Source organism: Pseudorca crassidens, chromosome 16, assembly GCF_039906515.1.
Source record: "Pseudorca crassidens isolate mPseCra1 chromosome 16, mPseCra1.hap1, whole genome shotgun sequence".
Taxonomy (NCBI): Eukaryota; Metazoa; Chordata; class Mammalia; order Artiodactyla; family Delphinidae; genus Pseudorca; species Pseudorca crassidens.
Window position 1 is genome coordinate 11,669,800 of NC_090311.1, and position 25,310 is coordinate 11,695,109.

At 38.6% G+C, this 25,310-nt stretch overlaps 1 protein-coding gene across 9 annotated transcripts; it reads left to right on the top strand.

Annotated features, from left to right (window-relative positions):
• Window positions 1-1,801: 1,801 nt before the first annotated feature.
• Window positions 1,802-23,510, top strand: TIAL1 (TIA1 cytotoxic granule associated RNA binding protein like 1). 9 transcript variants are annotated; one of them, XM_067709241.1, is made up of 14 exons: window positions 1,816-2,341; window positions 4,437-4,504; window positions 4,998-5,059; window positions 9,988-10,084; window positions 15,858-16,007; window positions 16,247-16,301; window positions 16,459-16,546; window positions 18,436-18,511; window positions 20,433-20,541; window positions 21,204-21,299; window positions 21,406-21,490; window positions 21,695-21,818; window positions 22,156-22,295; window positions 23,133-23,510. In XM_067709241.1, the coding sequence occupies exons 4-14, from the start codon at window positions 10,073-10,075 to the stop codon at window positions 23,257-23,259; spliced, it is 1,062 nt and encodes a 353-aa protein (XP_067565342.1). In that variant the 5' UTR covers window positions 1,816-2,341; window positions 4,437-4,504; window positions 4,998-5,059; window positions 9,988-10,072; the 3' UTR covers window positions 23,260-23,510. The 9 variants fall into 9 exon arrangements, with proteins under 9 accessions (XP_067565348.1, XP_067565340.1, XP_067565341.1 ...); XM_067709243.1 differs by having other exon boundaries at window positions 1,817-2,341; window positions 15,909-16,007; XM_067709242.1 differs by lacking the exon at window positions 4,998-5,059.
• Window positions 23,511-25,310: the final 1,800 nt, after the last annotated feature.

Below are 25,310 nucleotides of genomic sequence, written 5' to 3' on the forward strand. Positions count from 1 at the left end.
AGGATGATCAGTCAGAAAGAGAGGTTAAGGAGAGAGGCAGTCAGAGGTCAGAGGAAAGAGGACGCTATGCTGCTGTTTTTGAAGATAAAGGGTCCAAAAGCAAAGGAATGCAGACAGCTTCTAAAAGCTGGAAAAGGCAAGAAAACCATTCTCCCCCAGACTTCAGAAGAAACCAGCCTGGCCAACACCTTGGTTTTAGTCCAGTGAAACTGATTTCGGACTTCTGACCTCCAGAACACTAAGATAATGCATTCCTGTTGTTTTAAGCCACTAAGTTTGTTACAGCAACAATAGGAAATTAATACAGTGGGCCAGGCATGGATCAATGATGAATTGGATTATGATAAATACAGTTCTATACCCAGGTCCGGTTAAAAAAATAAAACCCTTGAATAGCTCCTCATTGACTGGAAGATAAAGCTCAAACTCCTCAGCCTGGTATCAATCCTTAACAACACGGTTCTATAAAGCCCCTGCTCGCTTTCTCTAACTTAGCTCTCAATATCCCTACTCCATGTCTTCCCCCACACCTCCCTCCCCCAAACCCATACATTTTAGCCATGGGTCCTGGCCTCTGTGCCCTTTTGCTGTTCCTATTGATTCATGGGGCTCAACTCTCTCCTCACGGTCTCTATGAAGCCTCCCAGAGCGAAATCCCCCCTCCTCCTCATATTGACTTTACAACGCTTTTCTTGCACGGTTCACTCCCCTTACAGGATTAGGATTCACTGGTAGTGTTTGTAAAACCAACTCTCAAGGCACTGTTTAACTGGGACCCTCAAGCTCCGGCAACAGGCTGAAAAATCTTTCTTCACCATTACCCTTCACTAGGCTACAAGAGCAGGTACGAACTCAATCACGTTCTCCTAAAGATGCTTAGAGAGGGAGGTGGGGTGGGGATGGAAGCATACCGTGAACTGCTGCGGGCGACAAAGCAAATTCTAGTGTTACGTAGCCAGTTTGAACATGGTTTCCCACACGTTCGAACAAGACTTCGTTCCCCGTCCATATGATGGATGTCTGTAAACATAACCTTAAATCTGTGCGCATCTCTGCCCAAAGACTTCCTCTCTAAGAACTAAATAAGGGGGTAGGAGGGCATTATCACCCCCTGTACACTGACTCGAAGAGTCATTTGAATTGAGGGCTGTCCTTCTTACGTCCTTATCCTACGAGTTAACGGATGGGGAAACCTTTGAAACTTGTAAAGCAATCTACAAGCCGCCTACCCAGGCTAGAATACCTATTTGCGGGAAAACGCGCCCACAGGACGCTGCCGGCCGTAGGGAAAGCGGGAAGAGCCCCGGCGAGCGCAGGCTGCAGCTCAGCGAGGGCCTGAGATCCACCCCAGGCCCTCCGCCCTTCGCGCGGGGCGGCGGTTGATGACCGTGGGCCCGCCGTTTTGATGAATACAGGAGGGCCGCAAGGGCCTGAGGTCTCAGACACCACGCGGAGCCAAAGCACTGCCTCAGCCGCAGTTGAAGAAACCGCTCTCGGGCTGGACCGAGGCGGAGCAGCAGCTCGGGCTGAGCCAACAGAAGAGCCTTAAAATGCCTGGAGCAGCCCTAGGACAGCCCCCAGCGCGAGGCACTCTGGGAGTCGTAGTCTACCTCCCGGACAGCAGTCTTTCTCGCTTCGTTTCCCCGCCTTTTAACGTTGCTTTTATTCTTCCCCTCCCCTCCCAGCACGCCGGCTTCCGGGTCGCCACACGTTTCACGTACGACTACACTCCCCAGAATTCTCTTCTTCGCGTCCCAGCGCGCCGCGGGCGCCGGCCGCCTTCTTTGGACTGCAGTTCCCAGAAGCCCTCTGGGGAAGTGCTTCCCTCTCTCATTTCCAGGACCACAATTCCCAGAGACTTCAGCTTCCTGGCGGTTCTCTTTTTACTCTATCTCTTCTTGAGCTGGCCGGGCTTCGCCGACCAGCCGGCGCACAGCCACGACGTGATCCGTCGTGACCCGGCACAGGGTTTCCTCAGCGGCCTGTTTTCCTCCTCACTCAGTTGTCCCTTTTGCAGGCTGTCGCGGCTGGCCTGAGCGGTGACCTGGCGGGCCGCGCCTGCGCTGTGCCCCGTTTCCTGCCTGGCTGGTGGCGGCGGCCATTTTGTTCATCCTCCTCCTCCTCCTGCTCCTCCTGGTTGGAGCGCAGTGTCCGGAGCGGGCTGGGGGGAGAGAGCCCGAGAGCGGGGTTCGGTGCGTTTTCCTCTGTCCCCAGCCGGTGCCCGTAGCCCCCCTCCCCTTCCTCCCCACCCCCTCCCCTCCCCGGCCCTGCCCTCCCCCTTGTCCCGGGATCGCTCCGTCGCACCCACCATGATGGAAGACGACGGGCAGCCCCGGACTCTGTGAGTACCCGAGACGAGGGGTGCCAGGCGCCGAGAGGCCCGGGCACCGCGGGACGCTGTGGGAGGGAGCAGGAGACCGGGGCCGAAGGCGGGACTCTTGGCGGCTCCCTGGCCGCGGTGGCGCGGACGCGAAGTGCATTCCTCATCTGTCCCTTTTTCCTTAGAAAGGAAGCTCTCCCTTCCCCCAAACACAGTCACTTCCTGGGGTCCGGGGCTTATTTCGACCTTTTCCTCTGGCGCCCTTCTTTGCAACCTCCTCCTAAGCCGGGTTTCTGCACGCCAGAGCCTGTCAGGCCCGGGAGAGCTCCTGCTACTCCTCTGCTCCGGGGGCCCTGGGCCGGGCCGGGAGCTGCCGGTCCCCCACGGGGGCTGGGCCTGGTTGGGGTGGGACTGGGGGTGGGACCGCAGCCACATCCCCTGCGGGCCGCGAGGAATTAGCACTCACGCCTTCCAAGTCCCCAGTCGCTCCCTGCTCTTATCCCAAGTTGAGCTCTCCGAGGAAGACGGACATTCTAACACCACTCAAGCCCCTACTGTCTTTCTGCCCCACGTGCCCCCGCCCACGCTGTCAGAAACACTTTGCCTAGCGCCCGCTACTTTTAAAGTGCAAAAGGGATCCCTCTTGCCGCCGGAGCATCTTTCCCTTCTTGGATGAAGAAGTTTACTTTGAGCGCTACCTGCGCTAAACTGACAACCAGTTGTTACAGTGGTGTTACCCTCTCCTAATCTGTGGCTCGAGACCTTCAGAGTTGGATAAAATGATGTTTTTATCAGCTATTCGATGTGTCTTTTGAGCGCTTTTTCTTCTATCTTGCTGTTGCTCTTTACTCTGAAGCCCAGTGTAATGAATGAATTTCGTCTTTGAATCGCTTATTCGAGTTTCCTTTCCTTCCTAATGAAGAGTGATGACTCAGCATTTGCATTCCTTTCCAAATAGTGTGGCAGTCCTTTCTTTTTTCCTGCATTTTTTAAAGTGTAATTTCTAATTAAATGTTTGAGTTGGGCACCTTGGGTCTTCCTAGCCTCTCGAAGCTCAGCACACCTGCCTCGAGTGCAAGGAGTCAGTCAGGTCGCTGCTTTGTTTTCTCTTGCCTCTGCCTGGTATTGATACGATCATAGTTCACTTGGCTCTGCTATCTGATGGGGAAATTACTTTTTGGGGAACAGATGAAGGTGAATGGGGTACTTAGGCAGTTAGACTAGTTTCTCATCTCTAGTCCTACCAAAGAAAGTTTGCTCCGTAAAGAAGGTAGATGTCTATGTTCAACATTAATACAAGTTTGTTTTTTTGGCTGGTGGGGGGGGCTTACACTTTTTTATTCCTACTTCTCTAATGTCTCACTAAAGTATCTGCTATCCCTTTTGAGAATTTGAGGTCAACTTAAGTACATCAAATGCTTGAATGGGAAGTCTGCTTAGTAGGAAGTTTTGTATCAATATTTATGTTTTGTGCTGTCTTCCATTTCTGCTCTCTTTTCCCAGAAAAGAGAGGATTGGGACAAACTTGAAATTTGTCCTCTAACATCTGTTGAAGCCAAGACTTGGTATTTAGTTAGCAATGTGTTCTTTGATGGAAGCATCTGGGAAAGCTGGATTTAGGCCTAGCAAGCATGTATTTAACAACGATAAAAGTTACATAGTATTTAAAAATCTGAAATGTCATCGCATCATAATAGTTACTGAATAATTGGTAAATCCTCAAGGCATATTTCTCATTAACTGTATCTATCTGTTCCTTATGAAGAATTCCTGTTTTGTCATGCTAAACAAAATGCTATTGCAGTACCTTTAATTCATACAAGCACTTTGCGTCTGCCTTCTCATCTCCATCAGATCTTAGACCGTAGACTAATAAGCTAACTTCTTTGTCACTTATTTCCTACCTCTACCTTCTCCAGTCTCCTGTTCTTTCTCAGAAACACAATTAAGTTATCTGTGTTTACAGTTATCTAAAAATGTGACATGTATACATATAAGTAAAGAAACATCTTGAGCTTCGTTGTACCTGTATGTCAGTATATGTTTACTATTCTGTCTTCCTTTTTCCTTCTCCCACTCTTCTCCATGGGAAGGATTTTTTTTTTTTTTTTTTTAGACAAGGACTGCTACATCTTCCTAGGTCTTAACCCTGCAGCACTTAGTTCACTGCCTGGAACATAAGAGGTACTCAAATATTTTACAATGATTATACTTCCTTTCATTAAATTAATATTAAGTCCGTTTTTAAAAAAGTCCTGATTGATTTAAAATTATATAAGCAGACATGATGGTCATATGTGGTGTGGTCTGTTGATTTTTATATTTTTTGAAATTTGAAATGTAAAATTTTGAGATAAAAGCAAATGTTTCACATTTGGATTTTTGTCAGATTTTAATAAAAATGCATATTTTTTAAAGTGTTCATTTTACATATTTCTCAAAGGGTTCTTTTAGATACAGGTAACATGATAAAAACTTTGAAGGTGACTTTAGAGGTTGATACCTAGTAGGGTTTTTTGTTTATTTATGGAGATCCTTCTTTTATTTTACATCGTGATCTTTGGATTAGGCTTTCAAGTGGCTGGTATGTTTTAAAAGAATGTACTCTTAACAAAGCTTATCTTAAACTGTTTCCTTAATATGCCTGTGTGTTACTAGTGAGGTTTTTTTCCTGCAGACACACACAAGCTAAGACATATGGTTCTATCATCAGAAAACAATATGGTGTTTATAGCCTAGGTAGGTCTTTAAATATTCATTACCTACAGTATTACTAATTTATTTGATGGTATTTAAAGTGATATAGAATTGCTTTGATGTTGAGCCTAAAATTTGTCATATAGTTTCTTTGAAGGTCTGTTTTCTGATGTTCTTTGCTCCCATTTAACATTTTTTGTATTGGGGGGTAAATGTATTGGGTATCTTGGGATCTAAAAAAACAAATGAGATCATGCTGTATAACACTGGTGTTGGAAGTGAACTGCCTGACACCTACCTTGTGGGACCCACATTTCAGATTTGTGTTGTGTGTAGCTTTGAGTACAGTGATTTGATCCATGGTATATCTGAATCTGTTATACAACATTAAATTGTAATGGTGTTCTATTGTAGTTTTATTTTCTTCATCTACTCGATGCACCAAAATGAGTAGGAATTGTGGATCTGGAATTATACCATGTTAATGCAATGCCATCTTTAAGGCCGTTTTTTCCCCCGATAGAGACTCAGTCAAAAGGAGGAAATAAGCCATTCATTTAGAGTATAATCTGAACATCTAAGGGCAATAGCAGTAAATACTGTTAAATCCCATTATAAAATTGATTAGCTGTACCATACATTTGGCTATATTGTGGCTGTAATTAAACCTCTTATACAATTTAATCATATTTTCTGTTTCTTTAAAATGTATGTGTATGTGTGTTGATATTCCTTATATAGTTGGTCAGTTCACTTGTACCTCCTGCACCTTACCTCCACCCTGCCTCCTTCCTAAAATGAAATATCGACAAATTGATCAGCACATTAGAGGCCCATTGAAGGATATTGTTGCAAAATCTCCTCTTATATAGGAATTTTCAAGAACAAAAGTAAAAATATTACTTAGCCGTAGTGTCTTCTGTAAAAGTGCTGGTAATTTCAGCCTTCGTAGGGCTAATCTTCTCAGAGTGAGAGCATATTCAGTATTGAAAAGTGTGATTAGTCTTCTGAAAGGCATGATGTTCTTAACTTAAAATTCTGCCTGGTTGTACATAGGAAGTAGTTTGGCAATGTGAACTTTTGCCTGCTGTGAAACTGCCAAGTTCTAGTCTCAAATTTGATTTTAACCCTGACTTTAGGGATAAAGACATAATTTTCCATTTTTAATGCATTAGTTCCTACAGTTCCTGTTCTTAGAAGACAAAATAGACCTAAGGTTTGCTTTTTTGCCCCCCCTTGAGTTAAAAATCGTTTTGGAATTTCCTAAGTGTTTACTCTTTGGATTGATCTCACTACAATAATTTGAGCCATTTGTCTTTTTCTGTTATTTTGTATGTGTTCTTCAAGTAGAAATTTTATATTTAAACCCTTGGAACTTTAGAATATGTTGACGATTTTATAACCAAAGCAGAAAGAAAGTGAAGTGTAGATGATTTAGAAAGAAAAAGTAAATATTTCTATGTGCTACCAAGAGATGATGTTTTTACCAGGTCAAGAGTTGAATATTTTTGTTAGTATTTATTTTGGGACAGATAATTTTATGATAACGTAAAGGTACTTAAGCTGTATAGTATTTTAAAAGCTGTAAAATGTTTCTGTATTAAGTGTTATGATGGATGAAGGCAAATGTAGGTGAATGAATTACAGAACTCTGAGTAAAGGAAAAGGCAGTCTCAGGTTTCTGTATAATTTAGGTGAAATTATATGGCAAATTATCTCCTTTTTATCCTGGCAAATTAAGATGTTCTACATGTTGTTATGGAAGGCCATTTTTATTTTTATTTTATTATTTATTTATTTTGCGGTACGCGGGCCTCTCACTGTTGTGGCCTCTCCTGTTGCGGAGCACAGGCTCCGGACGCGCAGGCTCAGCGGCCATGGATCACGGGCCCAGCCGCTCCGCGGCATGTGGGATCATCCCGGACCGGGGCACGAACCCGTGTCCCCTGCATCGGCAGGCGGACTCTCAACCACTGCGCCACCAGGGAAGGCCCTGGAAGGCCATTCTTATATTAGTTTTTGGAGTTTGCTACTTTACCAACTGAACTTTTAGTGGAGATATTTGAAAAGTAGGAAACCTTAAAACTAAACTTTTTCTCTAAGTATTTCATGACATTCTAAACTTGCGTTAACCTTTTGCTCTTTGTTATCAGTGCTTGAAATATAAATTAATATATCTAAATGTGCCTCTAGAAATTCTTCAGAATCTGTAGTTGATTAGAAATTGGTTGACTTGGAATAAAAATCCTGTGAAACAGTAACAACTTTGTGACTGTTAGGTATGTAAGGTAGTTAATGCCCGTGCAGTTTTTTCCTGGAAAAATCATTAAACAGTCATACAGATTAAAATTATTTAAATCATTTACCGTTTGTTACATTCAAGTGATAATTTTAACTTTGTTGCTAGTTAGCTTTGATATGTGAAAATCAGTTTTATCCACTCCTATTCTCTTAGAAATGAGCTAACTATTAGCATTTTAGGTTAGTTGAGTGTTAACACTTCAGAGACCAAGGTCACTGTTCATTTTCTTTACAGATAGGTCTACTTTGTACAAAAAGAAATTCCATGGATACAGGTTCACAAACCCCTATGAGTTAAAAAAAAAAATAGGCAATTGTCTGGCTATCTCAGAAGCCTATAACCTTTCACTACTGCTGGGAAAAGTATGTCACTGCACAGCCTACTGATGGGTCTGCTCTACTTTAAATATAACAAAAAGGTGGCATAGTGGACCTAAACCAGTTTGTCACTGGTTTAGTCTTCCATTTAAGTAACATTGGACTTGTGTTTCATTTTTAGAGCGTGTTAAAGTTATTGGCACCCATTGCAGTGAAATTCTTAGGTGAAAAGAAAATTGCTATTCATTCTTAATCAAATTTTTTTTCTTTTTAACACTTAACCTTACTTTTCTTAGTCTTATTTTTCCCTTTCAGAGTATCCTGTCTTAAACTATGGCAACTGTAGATACAAGGCTTATATTGGTCTCAGTACATTGTTTCCAGATGTTAGGTATTATAGTTAGGAAAATAAAACTTATGTCCTTTTACTTTCCAGAAGAAAATATGTTAAATTTTATAAATGTTGTTGGTTTATGAGGATCATAATTGATGTGAGTTTTAGGAACTATATGCTGAGTGCGAGAAAGACTTAAAGTTTATTAAGCTAAATTAAGATAGATCCATGGTAAAGAAGATGTGGTACATATATATAATGGAATATTAGCCATAAAAAGAAATGAAATTGGGTCATTTGTAGAGATGTGGATGGACCTAGAGTCTGTCATACAGAGTGAAGAAAGTCAGAAAGAGAAAAACAAATACTGTATATTAACACATATATGTGGAATCTAGAAAAGCGGTACAGATGAAGCTATTTGCAGGGCAGGAATAGAAAGGTAGACATAGAGAACGGTTGTTTGGACAGGGTGGGGGGGGAGCGGAGGGTGGGATGAATTGGGAGATTCGGTTTGACATAAATACACTACCGTGTGTAAAATGGATAGCTAGTGGGAACCTGCTATATAGCACAGGGAGCTCAGCTCCGAGCTCTGTGAAGACCTAGATGGGTGGGATGGGGGAGAGGGAGGGGATATATGTATACATAGAGCTGATTCACTTCACTGTCCAGCAGAAACTAACACATTTTAAAGCAATTATACTCCAATAAAAAAGAAAAGAAAGAGAAAAAAGATCCATGATACAAGATGGTCATCTCTGGGTGGTGGTGTTCTTTTCTTTTAAACTTATGTGTATTTTAAGTTTCTTATACAAAATACATACATTCAATTTGTAATTTTTAAAAAAATGTTTAGATATGTTATAGTCAAAAGTATACCTGGGGGCTTCCCTGGTGGCGCAGTGGTTGAGAGTCCTCCTGCTGATGCAGGGGACACGGGTTCGTGCCCCGGTCTGGGGGGATCCCGCATGCCGCGGAGCGGCTGGGCCCGTGAGCCATGGCCACTGAGCCTGCGCGTCTGGAGCCTGTGCTCCGCAACGGGAGACGCCACAACAGTGAGAGGCCCGCGTACCGCAGAGGAGAAAAGTATACCTGGATTTGTCTTAAATTTTCTCTGAATTTCTAGAGAAATCTTTATATTTGTTTTGTTATCTACATTAAGATGTATTTTGTTGATTCTGATGCATTTTTGAGTGTGAATTTTATTTTACCCTGCTCTCCTAAAACAAAACTATGAAGACCTACCATCGATAACAATCTTATTAGCAAAGTAGAGAGAACAAAATCCTTCAATCTTTGTGTTTTGCTATAACTTTAATTCTCTTCTTTGTTCATGTAATTGCTTTGGTTGGGGGTCTAAGGTAAACTCACCTTGTGTCTGATATCCTTCTATGATCAGGTGTTTTAATGAATCAGTATCTGTGGTATTATGTGTGTGTGTTATACATTATTTTGAATTGTGTTTCATATCTAAAAATTATAGTTATCTTGAGACTGATTTAAATTTTTATTCTAACAAATAAGATGAGAAAATGATATATAGGTACAGAATAATATGCTTTGGGTGGGAAGCAAGGTCATATTGTTTTGGTTTTTCTTTTTTTTTTTGGCCGTACACGGGCCTCTCCCGCTGTGGAGCACAGGCTCCGGATGCACAGGCTCAGCAGCCATGGCTCATGGGCCCAGCCGCTCCGCGGCATGTGGGATCTTCCCGGACCGGGGCACGAACCCGTGTCCCCTGCATCAGCAGGCGGACTCTCAACCACCGCGCCATCAGGGAAGCCCCTGATTTGTTTTTAATAGAGTCTTTTGAAGTGATATTTTAGTGACCTAAGAATAATTATTGCTTTCCTAAATGAGAGTTTATCTTACACTCAAAGGATCAGGCTTAATTGGAAAAATTTTACTGAAGACAGAGGAAGTTAAAATGAAATAAAAGATGATGAGTAGATGATAATGCTTTAGAGCTAGAGCTGAAGGGAAATAGCTGATTTTTTTCTTTCTTTCTGTACAGATACGTAGGTAACCTCTCCAGAGATGTGACAGAAGTTCTTATTCTTCAGTTATTCAGTCAGATTGGACCCTGTAAAAGCTGTAAAATGATAACAGAGGTAAGATCTTCCCAGTTCCCTGTGCTGACAATTAGCATAATGTTTAACATTTTGAGATACATGAGTTGATTAGTATCATTTTAAGTTTCAAGTTACTAGATGGATAGATTCATGTTGTGTTGACTTATTTGATTTGACTGACAAACTAGGTTTAGAATGGAGTTTATCTGAGAGGACAGAGTTTCTGTGCTGTTATTTTCAAAGGGTCCTTCATGATGTAGTTATCTTCAAGTGATTCTGCTTATGTAAAGTTGTTAGAGCTTATCTCAGAATGTTGAAAAACTAGGTTATATTTCCAATAAGAATGTTATATTTCATATATTTCCAATAAGAATTGGTGTGTGTAGAAGAACATTAGGTTATTATGAGCATAGTGCCACACAAGCATCTTCAGCAATTTTAGTAAATGCTGACTGAACAACTTTATGTAGATAGGAATTTAAATTGTTAGGATAATTTGTTTTCCTTTTTTTCAAAAAAATCTTACTTTTTATACTTTCCTGGTTAAGACTCTGGAGCAGTGCCCAATGACTCGGTTTTCAGTTTATTTATTAACACTTTGCTTTTTCAACTATTTAGTATGTACCAGATACCATGGTAAGTGCTAGGGATACAGTGGTGAATAAAACGGTTCCTAGCGCGATAGAATTTTCCAGTCTATGAGGGAGACAGAGGAAATAATAGGCATTAATGATATAGGATAATAAATAGTGTGGAAGTTGATAGTTTCAAGTGCTATAGGAGCTTGTAGGTCCGTACAGTCTTCAGTCGGGGAGGATTCAGTGTCTAGGCTGAAACCGAAAAAGATAGTAATGGAAACTGGCTAGACAGGAATTTGAGAAAGAAGGGAATCCAGGTAGAGAGAAGAATGTTGATCAAGCCTGGTAGACAGAGAGCGGGAGTGCTTGTGAGATAGAAGGAAAGATAGAAACCATAATGTGGTTGGAGTTTCGAAAGGGATTAGTCTTAGGAGATGCCAGGAGATGAGGCAGGAGTGTTCAGCAGGGGCCAGAGCTGTGCTAAGGAGTTTGTGTTATATTCTGAGACGGAGGGGAACTATTAGAAATATGTAAAGCAAAGTGGCCTTTTGATCTTCATTCTTAACTAATAAGGATAATTATCACTCTTTTCTGGTATATTATCTCTTCTTTCCTTCCTGTCTTTGATTATTTATTCATTCTTTCTTTAATTAATCAAAAATTTACTTTGTACTAGGCACTGTTCAAAGCATTGGGGATATAATGCAGAGCTAGACCAGTGAGGTTCACAAGAGTTTACATGTTAGTGGGAGTATTGTAAATAATAAGTAAACAAGATAATTCTGGATAGGAGTAAGAGCTTTTAAGAGAATATAACAGTTCTGTGATGGTGATTGCAATGTTGGTGCTGTATAGGCTAGGTGGTGAGGGATGACGTCTTGCTGCAATTGGCATCTGTATTGTGAAAGTAATAATGTAGGTTCTTAAGGAGATGGGAACTGAAGTTGCATAATTGAATGTTGAGGCTTTTTGGTTATGATCTGTGATCTAGAAATCTGTAATCAGTGGGCAGTTGACTCAACCAAATTCTAAAAGATCAAATGAGTCTTTTTTAGACTATGGATGTTTGGTATGAGACCAACATGATAATGACTACTATCAGAAATCACCTCTTTGAGCTGAGATAGGAATAACAAGATGGTGCCATCTACATTAAGAGCTGGAGGCAGAGGGAACAGCCCATACAAAGGCCTTGTGTTGGTAATGAGCTTGGTGCATTTGTGGAACCAAAGACCAGGGTGGCTGGAACCTGGTGAATGGTGGGAAATGAGTGTAATAGAGTAGGCAGGCAGGGTTTGGAATCACATAGGGCAGTATGAGCCATGACACAGTGTTTGGATTTTACTCTGCAGTGGGGATTTTAAGTAGGGTGATGAAGTATTCTTTTTTATTAATTTATTTGTTTGTTTTTGGCTGCATTGGGTCTTCATTTCTCTAGTTGCGGCGAGTGGGGGCTACTCTTCTTCGCGGTGTGTGGGCTTCTCATTGCGGTGGCTTCTCTTGTTTCGGGGCACGGGCTCTAGGCGCGCGGGCTTCAGTAGTTGTGGCTCGCGGGCTCTGGAGCGCAGGATCAGTAGTTGTAGCGCACGGACTTAGTTGCTGTGCGGCATGTGGAGTCTTCCTGGAGCAGGGCTCGAACCCATGTCCCTTGCATTGGCAGGCGGGTTCTTAACCACTTCGCCACCAGGGAAGTCCTCCTGATGAAGTATTCTTATTTGCTTTTTTTTTTTTTGGCAGTACGTGGGCCTCTCACTGTTGTGGCCTCTCCCGTTGTGGAGCGCAGGCTCAGCGGCCATGGCTTACGGGCCCAGCCGCTCCGCGGCATGTGGGATCCTCCCGGACCAGGGCACCAACCCATGTCCCCTGCATCGGCAGGCGGACTCTCAACCACTGCGCCAGCAGGGGAGCCCCTTATTTGCATTTTTAATGTTACTTTATTTGGAAAATGATTTTTTTTTTTTTGGTGGTACGCGGGCCTCTCACTGCTGTGGCTTCTCCCATTGCGGAGCACGGGCTCCAGACGCACAGGCTCAGCGGCCATGGCTCACGGGCCCATCCGCTCCGTGGCATGTGGGATTTTCCCGGACCGGGGCACGAACCCACATCCCCTGCATTGGCAGGCGGACTCTCAATCACTGTGCCACCAGGGAAGCCCGGAAAATGATTATTATATGGAGAATGGATTGTAGGGGGCAAGAGTGGAAGGAGAGGGAAACCAGCTGTGTTTATTTCACTAGCCTAGGTAGGAGATGATGTTCTTTAGAGTCATAGCCATAGAAATAGAGGTAGATAAGTTTGGGATACATTTTGGAGGTAGAATCAGTAGGACTGGATTGGCCGTGGGACATAAAGGAAGACATCAAGAAAGACCCCTTAGATTCTTGTTTGCAGCTGTGTGTATGTTAATGCTATTTGCTAAAATGGGCATGGCATGACTGAGGGAGACACATGATTGATTGGGGGTGGGGAGTGGTGGGAATCGAGCTCTGTTTTGGCAATGTTAATTTTAAGATGTGCATTAGACATATAAATGGACGTCATACGTAGGCAGTTGGATAAACTGTTTTGGAACTCTAGAGAAACCAGTGTTGATGATACTAGCTTGCAGTGATAATTTGAAGCCATGGGACTGGATAAGATCTAGCTCCTAGATCTAGAGAGAGCGCTGAGAGAGAAGAGAGTAGAGGGGGCCTAGGTTCGAGCCCTGGAGCATCTCAACACTTAAGTGACATTTATAGTTTGAGTTAAGGAGGAAGGAATACTTTCTGAAAGATCCTCCAGTGAAGAAACAGGAAAACCAAGAGAGTATGGTGGAATCTACAGGAGAATATTTAGAAGAGGAGGAGAGTTGTCAACAGTTTTGAATTCTGCTTGAAAGTCAAGGTGAGGACAGAAAAGGGATCACAGAGATGAGGTGGTCATTGGTGAGCTCAACATGAAGTTTCCTTTCCATGGTTGGGTTGGAAACTGACTGGAGTGGGTTTAGGAAAGAATGAAATGTGAGAAAGTGGAGAGTCGCTAGAAAATTTTTGAGAAACATTTGATACATATATTTTTTAAAACCTGTGTGCACAGTCAGCCATATGAAGGGGTAGAGGAGTTTGAAGTGAACTTTCATAATTTATCTGTATTCTACAACTCCTATATTTGAACTTGTAAATAGTTGTAAAATTTCATATTTCTTTGTCTTGACATTTATGTCATCCAACAAAAATTGGTGACAACACCGTGGTAAGGACACAGTTGATTTCAGAGTGTCACTTGGTGGTGGTGTAAATGGGAAACTTTCAAAGGGCATGAACTCATGAACTCTAGTACAGACTATTCGTTTCCTTTCATAAATTTCATTTTAGGGTATGAGAAATCCCTTTCCTCCCCTTAGTTTTACGATGTTTTACTTTAGATACTGTTTATCGTAGATTCTAGCTTTCCCTGTATACTATAATAAATGTATATTATCAATTCTAAGGCAAATGTTAAAAAATTTTAACATCTCTGACAGTGACAAAAAATGGTGTCTTAAATGAGATGAAATGCAGTGTGATGTGAATATATGTGTGTGTGTGTGTGTGTGTGTGTGTGTGTGTGTACATGTATGTACATACATTGAATGGGATCTGGCCTACTACTAGTTAGATAAATTTGAAGTCAGTATGCACGAGTAGACTAGTTTACTAAAGCCCGTTGTTATCATAGTTCTACCATTGGACTCCTGTATGTTTTGCTATGGTTAACAGTGTTTTCCTTAGAGACCATCAGGGCAGAAGAGGTAGGAGTACAAGGAAAAGTTGACTAGCACAGTGTTAGCTTCATATTTACCTTTAAACCTTTTCTTCAGTGAGTGTTACTGGTAAACGTTAACTCTTCTACAAAAGGAATGTTTGGAGTCTTTTCCCTATTTCTTTTCTCTGCCTCCTGAGAACAGCATTCATGTGGCTACAACAATAGGATTTTTGTATGAGAGCCCGTAGTAGTTTTCTTGTCAGTATTAATGATTACGCTTTTTTCCCCCTCAAGGAAATGCCTTCTGGTTGCTTCACCACTATTGTTTTAGACGTCTTATTTTGGATTTTTCTGCTAAAACTTCCCTGGAATGAAAAACAGTGGTTGTTGAAAAGAGCTTTATTTTATCTGGTATTTTTAATCCCTTGTAAGTGCAACTGGAATTCCACATTTTAAACATTATTTTTAGATATTTTACATTGAATAGTGATATTTTTAACCTTATGTAAAAAATATATTTGTACAACTGTATAGCTGTTCAATATAGGTTGCAGTCTTATAAAATTCATTTCCATTTTGGTTCATAGGTGTTACAGTTGTTATATCTTAGGTACTTTCTCATCTTATATTGGTGTTTTATATTCATTGGTGTCATATTAGGTACTCACTTTTTTTTAAAATTTTTATTGGAGTATTGTTGATTTACAATGTTGTGTTAGTTTCAGGCGTACAGGAAGGTGAATCAGTTATACATATACTTATATCCACTCTTTAGGTATTCACTCTCTTATATTGGTGTTTTGTGATATAAAATTTTAGCTTTGTTGTGGAATATTTTATTCAGACACATTTTCAGAAAATCTTTTCTTAATCACTAGTATATTTTTCTGGTCTTTGGAAGACCAAATTCAAAGTGTATAGAATCTCCAGAGCTTCAGAAGATTTTGAAAGGTAGGGATTTCATTTCAACAGCTGGTTATAAATCTGAAATTTTTCTTTTTTCATTCTTATTCCTTCCTTGTACAGAAAAGAAATACATAATCTCGTCTTATTATATGTATCAATAGTACTAATCCTAGTTTCGATCAGGAGTAAAGTTTGTAAAGTTGGTTCATTTCTGTATTTTTTTTATAGTCATGGGATACAGTTTATGAAGGATTATGATGCATAAATAGAATTCATCCCTTTGAAAATAATGTTGGGAGAGAAGAGCAGTGGTAAGGAGTGGTCCTTATCTCTCAAATCTGAACTTGAGGTTTTGTTTGGTCTAATATAAACTTCTGTTTTATATTTAACATACTTCACCAGAACTCTGTACTTTGATTTAATGCTGGTAGTCATGATTCTGTACTGCTTTGTAGTTCTGTTTGAGTACAACAGTATTCTGAGGTGCAAAGTCAGGTATAGGTGTAAATCTTATTTTTAAAGTGTTAGGCTTTCATAAGCTTATGCAATCTCACCTCGTACATGCCTAGCTATCAGTAATGTTTTTTCCTGGATTTTCTTCTCAGCAACCCGATAGCAGAAGGGTCAACTCTTCTGTTGGATTTTCTGTTTTGCAGCATACAAGCAATGACCCATATTGCTTTGTGGAATTTTATGAACACAGAGATGCAGCTGCTGCATTAGCTGCTATGAATGGGAGAAAAATTTTGGGAAAGGTAAGATAATAAATGATGGCATCTTATGAGTATATATATTTGCATGTCAAATTAGTTTGTATTCTTTCTTAGCAAGTTTTTAACAAATATTCAGCTCTGCCAAGTGATGGTTTTGCTTTATTCAGCCTAGTGCTTTTACCAAAATAATCCTGCTTGATAAAATGATTTAATAAGTGGTAAGTGTTGTGATTCATAATGACATGCCTAATAATTTTATTAAATATAATCTTTATTTTTAGGAGGTCAAAGTAAACTGGGCAACAACACCAAGTAGCCAGAAAAAAGATACTTCCAGTAAGTACTCCTGCTGCATTTTACTGTGGAAGAGTTCTGAAATTATCCTTGGCAGCATTACCAGCTCAAATAGGTTTTTTTCTTCCTTTAGTGTTGCCTAAAAAAGGTTTAGTACCTGACTTCTTAAGTATTTGATTACCAAATGCTTTGATTTCAGATCATTTCCACGTGTTTGTTGGGGATTTGAGTCCAGAAATTACAACAGAAGATATCAAATCAGCATTTGCCCCCTTTGGTAAAATATCGTAAGTATCATAATCAATACTATATTCAGTAGTGATAGGCAAAATTGTACATGATTAACTTGTATCAGAATTAAGATTTTCTTTCCCTAGTTAGTGTGATTTTTGTTTGTTTTGTTTTTTTGATTAGTAGATGTTGTTGAAAATGTTAATGTCATTTCAGTGTTTTGGGGTCTTGTTTTCATCTAATCCTGTGTATAACATGTTAAAAATTAAGTGATTCTGTTTGTTATCTTTAAAGCAGATGTTTGGGTGGTAAAACTTATTATAAAGTCCAGCTTTTTGTCAAGTGTTTTCAAACTTTGGTGGTTAAAGATATGGGTTAACCAAAAATAAATGATTCATACTGTGTATTAAACTTTTGTAGGAGGAATTTATAAATGGGGAAAGTAGGTAAATCCTTGGATATATTGTGAAATTGGAAATGTACATGTTTAATTATAATGATAAATGTGTTTTGATATTTTAGCTGAAAAGTAGCATTATTATAGTAGTAAAATGTTTCAATGTCTGAGCCATAAATGTGGGATTAATTAGTAGATATTTTTGTTAGTGGTATTTGATTCTGCTAGGGTAGGGCCCAATTGTGGTTTGATTTTCTTTTTTTTTAAACAAAGTTGGTGCTCAGATTTTGCTGTATGTTACTTGATCAAATATATTGGAAAATTTAAAGTGTTAAAAGTTCTATAAAATGTTTATCACAATTTATCTGTCTGCTTAAAATCACTTTATTTTATGTATTTATTTCCTATAGATTGAAGTTAAACGTTTTAGTACTACTTTACAAAAATTCGTTTCACCTAAGAACAACAGTATTTCTCTCTGCAATTTGTTGTTCTATAGATTTAATTTATTTGATAGATTTAATTCTTAATTTTCTATTTTGATATTTACTTTGCTTTTTAATCTAGATGTGGTAAGTAGTACTGTTTTAAAAATCAGTATAAAAAATAATACAGGTTGCTGTTTTTCAATCTATATTTATACCTGAGACCTGCAGTTTTTCTAAAGTCCAAGTCACAATTAAAAGTAATAGCATTCTGGTTATTTTGCAGAATTGCTCATAAGAATGGACAGGATCTTGAAGGCTAACTGCAAGGAACTGTGCACACTGGAACTCAGTTGTAGATTTTTTTCTCATTTCTATTTATTCTTATTATACATTATTTATATATACATATTTTAGTATTTACATTTTAACATTCTATATTCAGTGGAGTTCTATATTTCCAATCATTTTAACTTACTCACTAAAATTTCTGTGTAAATTTGTTGTTTTCGTACTGGTGTGCTTAGCATTGTTGTTAGTTTTTTATTCTCCTTTCTTAAATTTCTGAAAATGTCAATTTTTCAAAATTTACAGCTGCCCAAACTCCAAAATGATGGTAGAGAATTGACCAAGAAAAATAAAGAAATCTGTTAACAGGCCATGTATGCCTTTTTAATTCCTATTTTTTCCTCTTTTTCAATTTTTTAATATTTCATATATTTTGTATCACTAGGCAGAAGACATTTAACTATTTAGAGATTGCATGGTAAAGTAGTTAGCATTGTTACAGTAATTTATAGAACCAGTAAACCTTAGAGGACACTAGCGAATAGAATATTAGAAAAGGAAACTATTGTTCCTATTAATCTTCAAATTTGAGCATTTAGTTTAGAAAGCACAGGCTGTTTGATTAGGTTGCATGTTTATTACATGTTTTTGTCCTACTGCTTTTTTCTAACAGGTAAAGAAGCGTTAGGGAGAGTTCAGGAATGGCTGTAGTTAATTAGGGCTAACTGGAATTTTATTTAAAAAAATGCTCACAATACAGTGTGTGTGGTTCCTTTTAGTTTTTATTTTGAGGATGACTTTTACTTCCCTCATTTAGCTGTGCTTCTTTTCACAGGGATGCCCGAGTAGTTAAAGACATGGCAACTGGAAAATCCAAAGGCTATGGCTTTGTATCTTTTTATAATAAACTGGTATGTTCTTTCAACTCAATTTGAATTTAATGCAAAATTTAGTTATTAATGAATATTTTTGGATGTTGACTACAAACAACTATTGTGTAATTTTGTTTTAATAATAAGGTGTAGTTCATTCTTTTTTTTCATAAGCTTGGAAATAACTGGGAAAAATAGGCTGATTATAATGAAGTATGTTGAAGCTTGCATTTGTGACTTGGTAAGGGTAAGATGTGTTAGAAGTAAAACTCACAACTAAGACAAATGAGCTAATCTCAGAATTTGAAGGGAAGTTACATTATATTTGTCTTGGGACTTCCCTGGTGGCACAGTGGTTAAGACTCTGCATTCCCAACACAGGGGGCTTGGGTTCAATCCCTGGTCAGGGAACTAGATTCCACATGCATGCTGCAACTCAGGATTCGCATGCCGCAACTAAGGAGCTCACCTGCCGCAACTAAGACCCGGCATAACCAAATAAATAATAAAATAAATAAATGTTTTTAAAAATTATATTTGTCTTAACCATGAAAATCTCAATTTTAACTTTCTTAAAATGCTTTTATTTATTTATGTATGTATGTATGGCTGCGTTGGGTCTTAGTTGCGGCGTGCAGGATCTTTTGTTGCAGCATGCAGGCTTCTCTAGTTGTGGCCTGTGGGCTTCTCTCTAGTTGTGGCGCATGGGCTTCTCTCCAGTTGTAGTGCACCACGTGGGCTCTGTACCTGGGGCACGCGGGCTCTCTAGTTGTGGTGCGTGGGCTTAGTTGCCCCGCAGCATGTGGGATCTTAGTTCCCCGACCAGGGATTGAACCCTCATCCCCTGCGTTGGAAGGCGGATTCTTAACCACTGGACCACCAGGGAAGTCCCTTAACTTTTTAATTATTATCCATATTTTTGTAGCTGGGACGTTAATGACTACAGCAAATTATGTAAATGAAATTTTAAGCAATTCGTCTTGATTTTTGCATGTATTTAAGAACGAGGTACCAAATATCTAAGCATTTGCATTAACTGTAACATCAGATAATAAAATGGGCTTTGGTATTAATGTTTTGGAACAGTTTCAACAACTTAAATTATTTACATTTTATTGAAGCAGTAAGATAAAGGGCAGGAGTTGTATCCTTTTTTTGCTTAGATTCATTGCAAATTCACATTACTTCCTAAATTCATTTTTTGGGAATTCCCTGGCAGTCCAGTGGTTACAACTCCTCACTTCCACTGTAGGGGGCATGAGTTCCATACCTTACTCAGTTTATTGTAGAACTCAATTTTACAGCATTCTAAATCATAATGCAGAAGTCTTCCGTCTTAAGTTTTAAATCTTGTGTCATAGTCCATTGTTATTAGAATGTAGATTGGGGGGGTTAGGTGGTATTTAGACCATAGTATCAAAGAGTTTTTAGATACTTCAGTAAAAGTCATATTACAAATCAACCATAAAATTAAGATATTTGAAAACAATTTTGTCCTTTTTTTTGGTGATCAGTGGGATTGTAATTTTCTCCTTTTATGTTTGAATTATAATTTCCCTTGATGATTAAATGCTATCCTGGGTTTTTTTTTGTAAAATAATTTATTTATTTGGCTGCACTGGGTCTTAGTTGCTGCACGCGGGATCTTCGATCTTCGTTGCAGCATGCAGGATCTTTAGTTGTAGCGTGCGAACTCTTAGTTGCGGCATGTGGGATCTAGTTCCCTGACCCGAGATTGAACCTGGGCCCCTTGCATTGGGAGCGTGGAGTTTTAGGTACTGGACCACCAGGGAAGTCCCTATCCTGGTATTTTAAAATCTATAAATAAATATTGCTTTAATGAGTCACTGATAAGATTTATTGGATCCAGAAGTGCCAATGTTTTATTTCATCTTAATGAGTCTTATGAACCACTCTTTTCTGTGTTTGTAATTGCTGTTTTTTTTCTTTTTCTCCGTAGGATGCAGAAAATGCAATTGTGCATATGGGAGGTCAGTGGTTGGGTGGTCGTCAAATCAGAACCAATTGGGCCACACGTAAACCACCTGCACCTAAAAGTACACAAGAAAGTAAGATATGTCTCCTTTATATGTTTTTATGGATACTTCACAAAATCATGTATTAGTTTAGTCTTAATTTCTTAACATTGAAATTTTATTAGCATTTCAAGACTCATTTTATCTTCAGTATAATTGTGGGAAAATAAATGGGCTTTGATGCAAGTATATTTGGAGCTGTGAACCAGGTGATTTTATAGGTCAGATCATAGTGTCAAGGAGAAAAAATTCTATTTCTCCCCACAATGAGGCATACCTTAATAGTATATGGTAATCAGTTTTATAATGCTGTATAACCATCAACTTTTTTTTTTTTTTTGGCTGCGTTGGGTCTTCGTTGCTGCGCGCGGGCTTTCTCTAGTCGCGGCGAGTGGGGGCTACTCTTCGTTGTGGTGCGCGGGCTTCTCACTGCGGTGGCTTCTCTTGTTGCAGAGCACGGGCTCTAGGCGTGTGGGCTTCAGTAGTTGTGGCACGCGGGCTCAGTAGTTGTGGCTCCTGGGCTCTATAGATCGCAGGCTCAGTAGTTGTGGCTCATGGGCTTAGTTGCTCCGCGGCATGTGGGATCTTCCCAGACCAGGGCTCGAACCCGTGTCCCCTGCATTGGCAGGCAGATTCTTAACCGCTGCGTCACCAGGGAAGCCCCATCAACATTTTTGTTTTCTTTCTGCATATAGATAACACTAAGCAGTTGAGATTTGAAGATGTAGTAAACCAGTCAAGCCCAAAAAATTGTACTGTGTACTGTGGAGGAATTGCTTCTGGGTTAACAGGTACAGTGTCTGGTTTTTCTAATCCCCTTCTCTGGAGCTTCATCATTATTAGCAATTTCATGATAACATGAACCTTAAATATTCTATTTGTATGTTTGTTTTTCAGATCAGCTTATGAGACAGACATTCTCACCATTTGGGCAAATTATGGAAATCAGAGTTTTTCCAGAGAAGGGCTATTCATTTGTCAGGTAAAATCCTACCTTACGTTTGATCCCCTCAGGTATCAGAGTTTGTTATTTTAGTACTTCTTTGCAATGTAGAACTTTAAACTCCTACATGATGTACTTTAGGAAAATACCAAGTTGATACTTATAAATTAAGGAGTTTCTGTATTACTTACTAAGTACTTAAAAAAATAAAAAACAAAAAACTTCATTCTCATCTTCTCTTAGATTTTCTACCCATGAAAGTGCGGCCCATGCCATTGTTTCGGTGAATGGTACTACAATTGAAGGACATGTTGTTAAATGCTATTGGGGTAAAGAATCTCCTGATATGACTAAAAACTTCCAACAGGTAATCCAATTTTTCATAGCACTTTTTAAGGTCTCCTTCTTACATATCTACATAAAAGCTTTAGAAATTGTAAAAGAAAGCAAACAAAAAAGTAAAGCATATAGCTGCTTTCAGTTGATTTTATTAATGCTATTTCAAAAGTGATTATTTTGCGGTATTAACTGAATCTTAATACTTTCTTTTCACAGGTGTCACCACCCCAATAAACTTAGACAATGATAAATAACAGAGTCCTATTCACATAAGGGTGCTTAGTTTTTCTCTTCCTTGTCTCCCACTTTCTTCAAATACTGTGTTTCTTACTTGTTCCCTAAAACAGTAATTTGCTCTTTCCTAGGTTGACTATAGTCAGTGGGGCCAGTGGAGCCAAGTTTATGGAAACCCACAACAGTATGGACAGTATATGGCAAATGGGTGGCAAGTACCACCTTATGGAGTATATGGGCAACCATGGAATCAACAAGGATTTGGAGTAGAGTAAGTTGTTTTGAGTTTTTCCAGTATAGAAACACATAGTTCTGACAAAAGGAATTAAAAAGTGTGTTTTCCTAGGGAGAATCTATTTAAGCTAAATACATTGAACTATGTGGCATTAACTATGTGGCATTTATAAGCACTGTAGAAACCTTACGAAAAATGAATTATAATGCTAAAAATTTGCTTTTTATTATCTAGGTGGAAAGGGAGTTTGGGGTAACATGTGATGTGTCCTCCTATCTCTATGAGCAATTGGTAGAATTTGATTTACATTTCTAATACACTGTTTTATCTACTTGTTTATTTTTTCATGGAAAAGATCTTTGTCTGGATATGTTCAGCAATTTAATGATTTATGCCTGTTGGCTTGTGTGAGAAGTCTCTGAAATTTATCTAATATAAAGTAGCTCGCTTTTTTTCCTTTATTGATAGATTGCATTGGTCCCTTGTGCTTTTTCTAGCCAGCCCAAACCTTTGTTTTCACCAGTTCTTCCTCCTGTTTACAAAGTAAACTTGTGTTTTTAAAATTGTTTATAAATTGATATACCATGTGTGCAAATATATGGTGGGTAGATGATGAGTTTAATCATTTGTCATTTTTAAAAAATCAGTTTTGAGATACTTTTCAGAGAAGTCATATGTTATCTTAGCAAAAATTTAAGACTAATATTGGAATATATATTTTGCATATATGGATATATATGATTTATTTCTTTGCTCTCTGTTTTAAGTATGTTGATTTCTTGTTTATGATTAGACTCTGCTTGACTTTTGTATAACTGTATAGATAATTTTTTCTTTGCATTTGCTGAAGATTTTTTTTTTTTTTCTTCCAAGTCAATCACCTTCAGCTGCTTGGATGGGTGGATTTGGTGCTCAGCCTCCCCAAGGACAAGCCCCTCCCCCTGTAATACCTCCTCCCAACCAGGCTGGATATGGCATGGCCAGTTACCAAACACAGTGAGCTGGGACTCTAAACAAAATGTAATTCATGATAGCTTCAATTTCCTTGTGACACTCTGAAGACATGAAAGTAGACATCGGAAAATGAAAATATTTATTTTAAAAATTGAAATGTTTGGAACCTTTAGCACAGCTTTGCTTTGGTGAAGGACACATGTCTTCTAGTTCTGCCTTTTTAAGTTTTTGTTCATGATGGATATGAACATGATTTTTCTTTGTGTACAAAAACTACAATAAAGTCAATTAAGACAATTCTGACTACAAATTTTGATATAATAGGAGAAATGGGTAATACATTTTGATTCTTAGATACTCCATTTTTATCTTGCTGTTCAGTATTTTAACTCACTGTGTTTTTAAAAGAGCAAAAAAGGGAGGATCATGGAAAACTGGGAATCACAAATAAGTTCATCTTGAACCTTGATACTCCCCTCCCCTCCCCCAAGGTGGACCACATTTGAAGTCAGCAGAAAAAAAGTGTGATATTGAGAAGAAATGCATGATTTTGGAGTCGCTTTGGAGGAAATACTTTCTCTGTGCCTAAAGAAACTGAAGCCAGACTGATAAAAGAAATTTTGCAACCTAAATAAGGAACAGCATTGTCTGACTTACTTGAGCAAATATTGGTGGTCCAGATTAAGACATATTTTTAAAACTTTAAAAAGTGTTGATTATTAAAACTGTAGTAAATTACATTTCATTTTGGGGGGAAAATTCCAAGTATGGTGTTTGTATTAAAGTCAGACAGTCATTCTTATGCTTTTACATGAAGTTTAAATGATATACATTGTAAATATTGAATACAGTGTTTAAAAAGCATGCTTCAACATAGAAGTAGCAGCAATGTAATTATTTGAAGTAACACTTAACACACTCCACTGCATTGATTGCAGTGGATGAATAAGAATGTTTAAGACTGACATTTCCAAGGTTGGCTACTATGTAAAATTAAAATTATACAAATTACTATACAGAAAAAGCCTTAATTTTAATTTCATACAAATCTTTGATGCATTAGTACATTTTAAAATGTCATTGGAAATTAGATTTCTTTTTTTTTTTTTCCTTTTTTTGCTTTACATCATTTGGTATGTAAATACCTTGATTAAAACCTTGTAAACCTATTTCAAGGTTCCTATAAGTTGTATAGTACAGTGTTTTTAAAAAATCTTGGGGTGTTTTTTAAAATTAGATATATTTTGCCCGAGAATTTTTTTAACAAGATTGCTAAAACATCTTATTTAGACAGTTTGATGTACCAATTTATAATTGGATATTCAACTTAAATAGTATACAGAGTTGTGACTTTTATTTTAATTAATTTTTTCCTTGTGGGTAGTGTGCATGGGATGACAAACCTGAACAGAGGCTGTGAGTTGTATGAGTGCAGAGTTTGTAAATGAATTGATTGGGTAAGATTGACATTTGCTTCTGAGGTATTTTTCAGGCCATGTGCATAAAATCTGCCTCAAATTTCTATCATAGCAGGAACGTAAAAGAGATAAAAATCCTTTGTTTTTGAGTTCTGACAGCTAGGGGGTGCAAATGTTTAGGCAGCGTATTTGAAATGTTCTGAGGTCTGGGCACCAAAATGAGAAAACTCTTTACAGTTAAGTAATAAGATTCAGCTAGCACCCACAGATTACTGTTTTTTAAACTTTTGACGTCTTACAGTTAGCTTTAAAATAATGATGGTTTTATAAATTGATCTCCACAATAATTTTGGTATTTTCCTTCTTCCCCCATTTAGAAATGTGTTGAACATGAAAATTTACAGGGTCTGAAGTTGTTCATCTTCGGGCCAAATTTTTTATGGCACTTTAGTTTTAACCACAGTACTCATCTATTACACTCTTCTCTTATAAAATTTACCCTTACTTCTTTTGTTCATGGTTAGTGTCTTTGGGAGATGTTATGGAAAAGTTACTTTATATTTTATAAGGAGAACGCTCAAATTAATTATACCTCCTAGTTAAAATTTCTTAAATATATATGAAACTTGAACTAAAGATTTTTTTTATATATATATTGAGAAAAGCCTATTAAAGTCTC

Coding starts and splice junctions, on each gene's coding strand:
- TIAL1 (XM_067709239.1), top strand. CDS start 2,310: ATGATGGAAGACGACGGGCAGCCCCGGACTCT. Junction 16,302..16,458: donor CCAGAAAAAAGATACTTCCA/GTAAGTACTCCT, acceptor CTTTGATTTCAG/ATCATTTCCACGTGTTTGTT. Junction 22,296..23,132: donor CAACAAGGATTTGGAGTAGA/GTAAGTTGTTTT, acceptor TTTTCTTCCAAG/TCAATCACCTTCAGCTGCTT.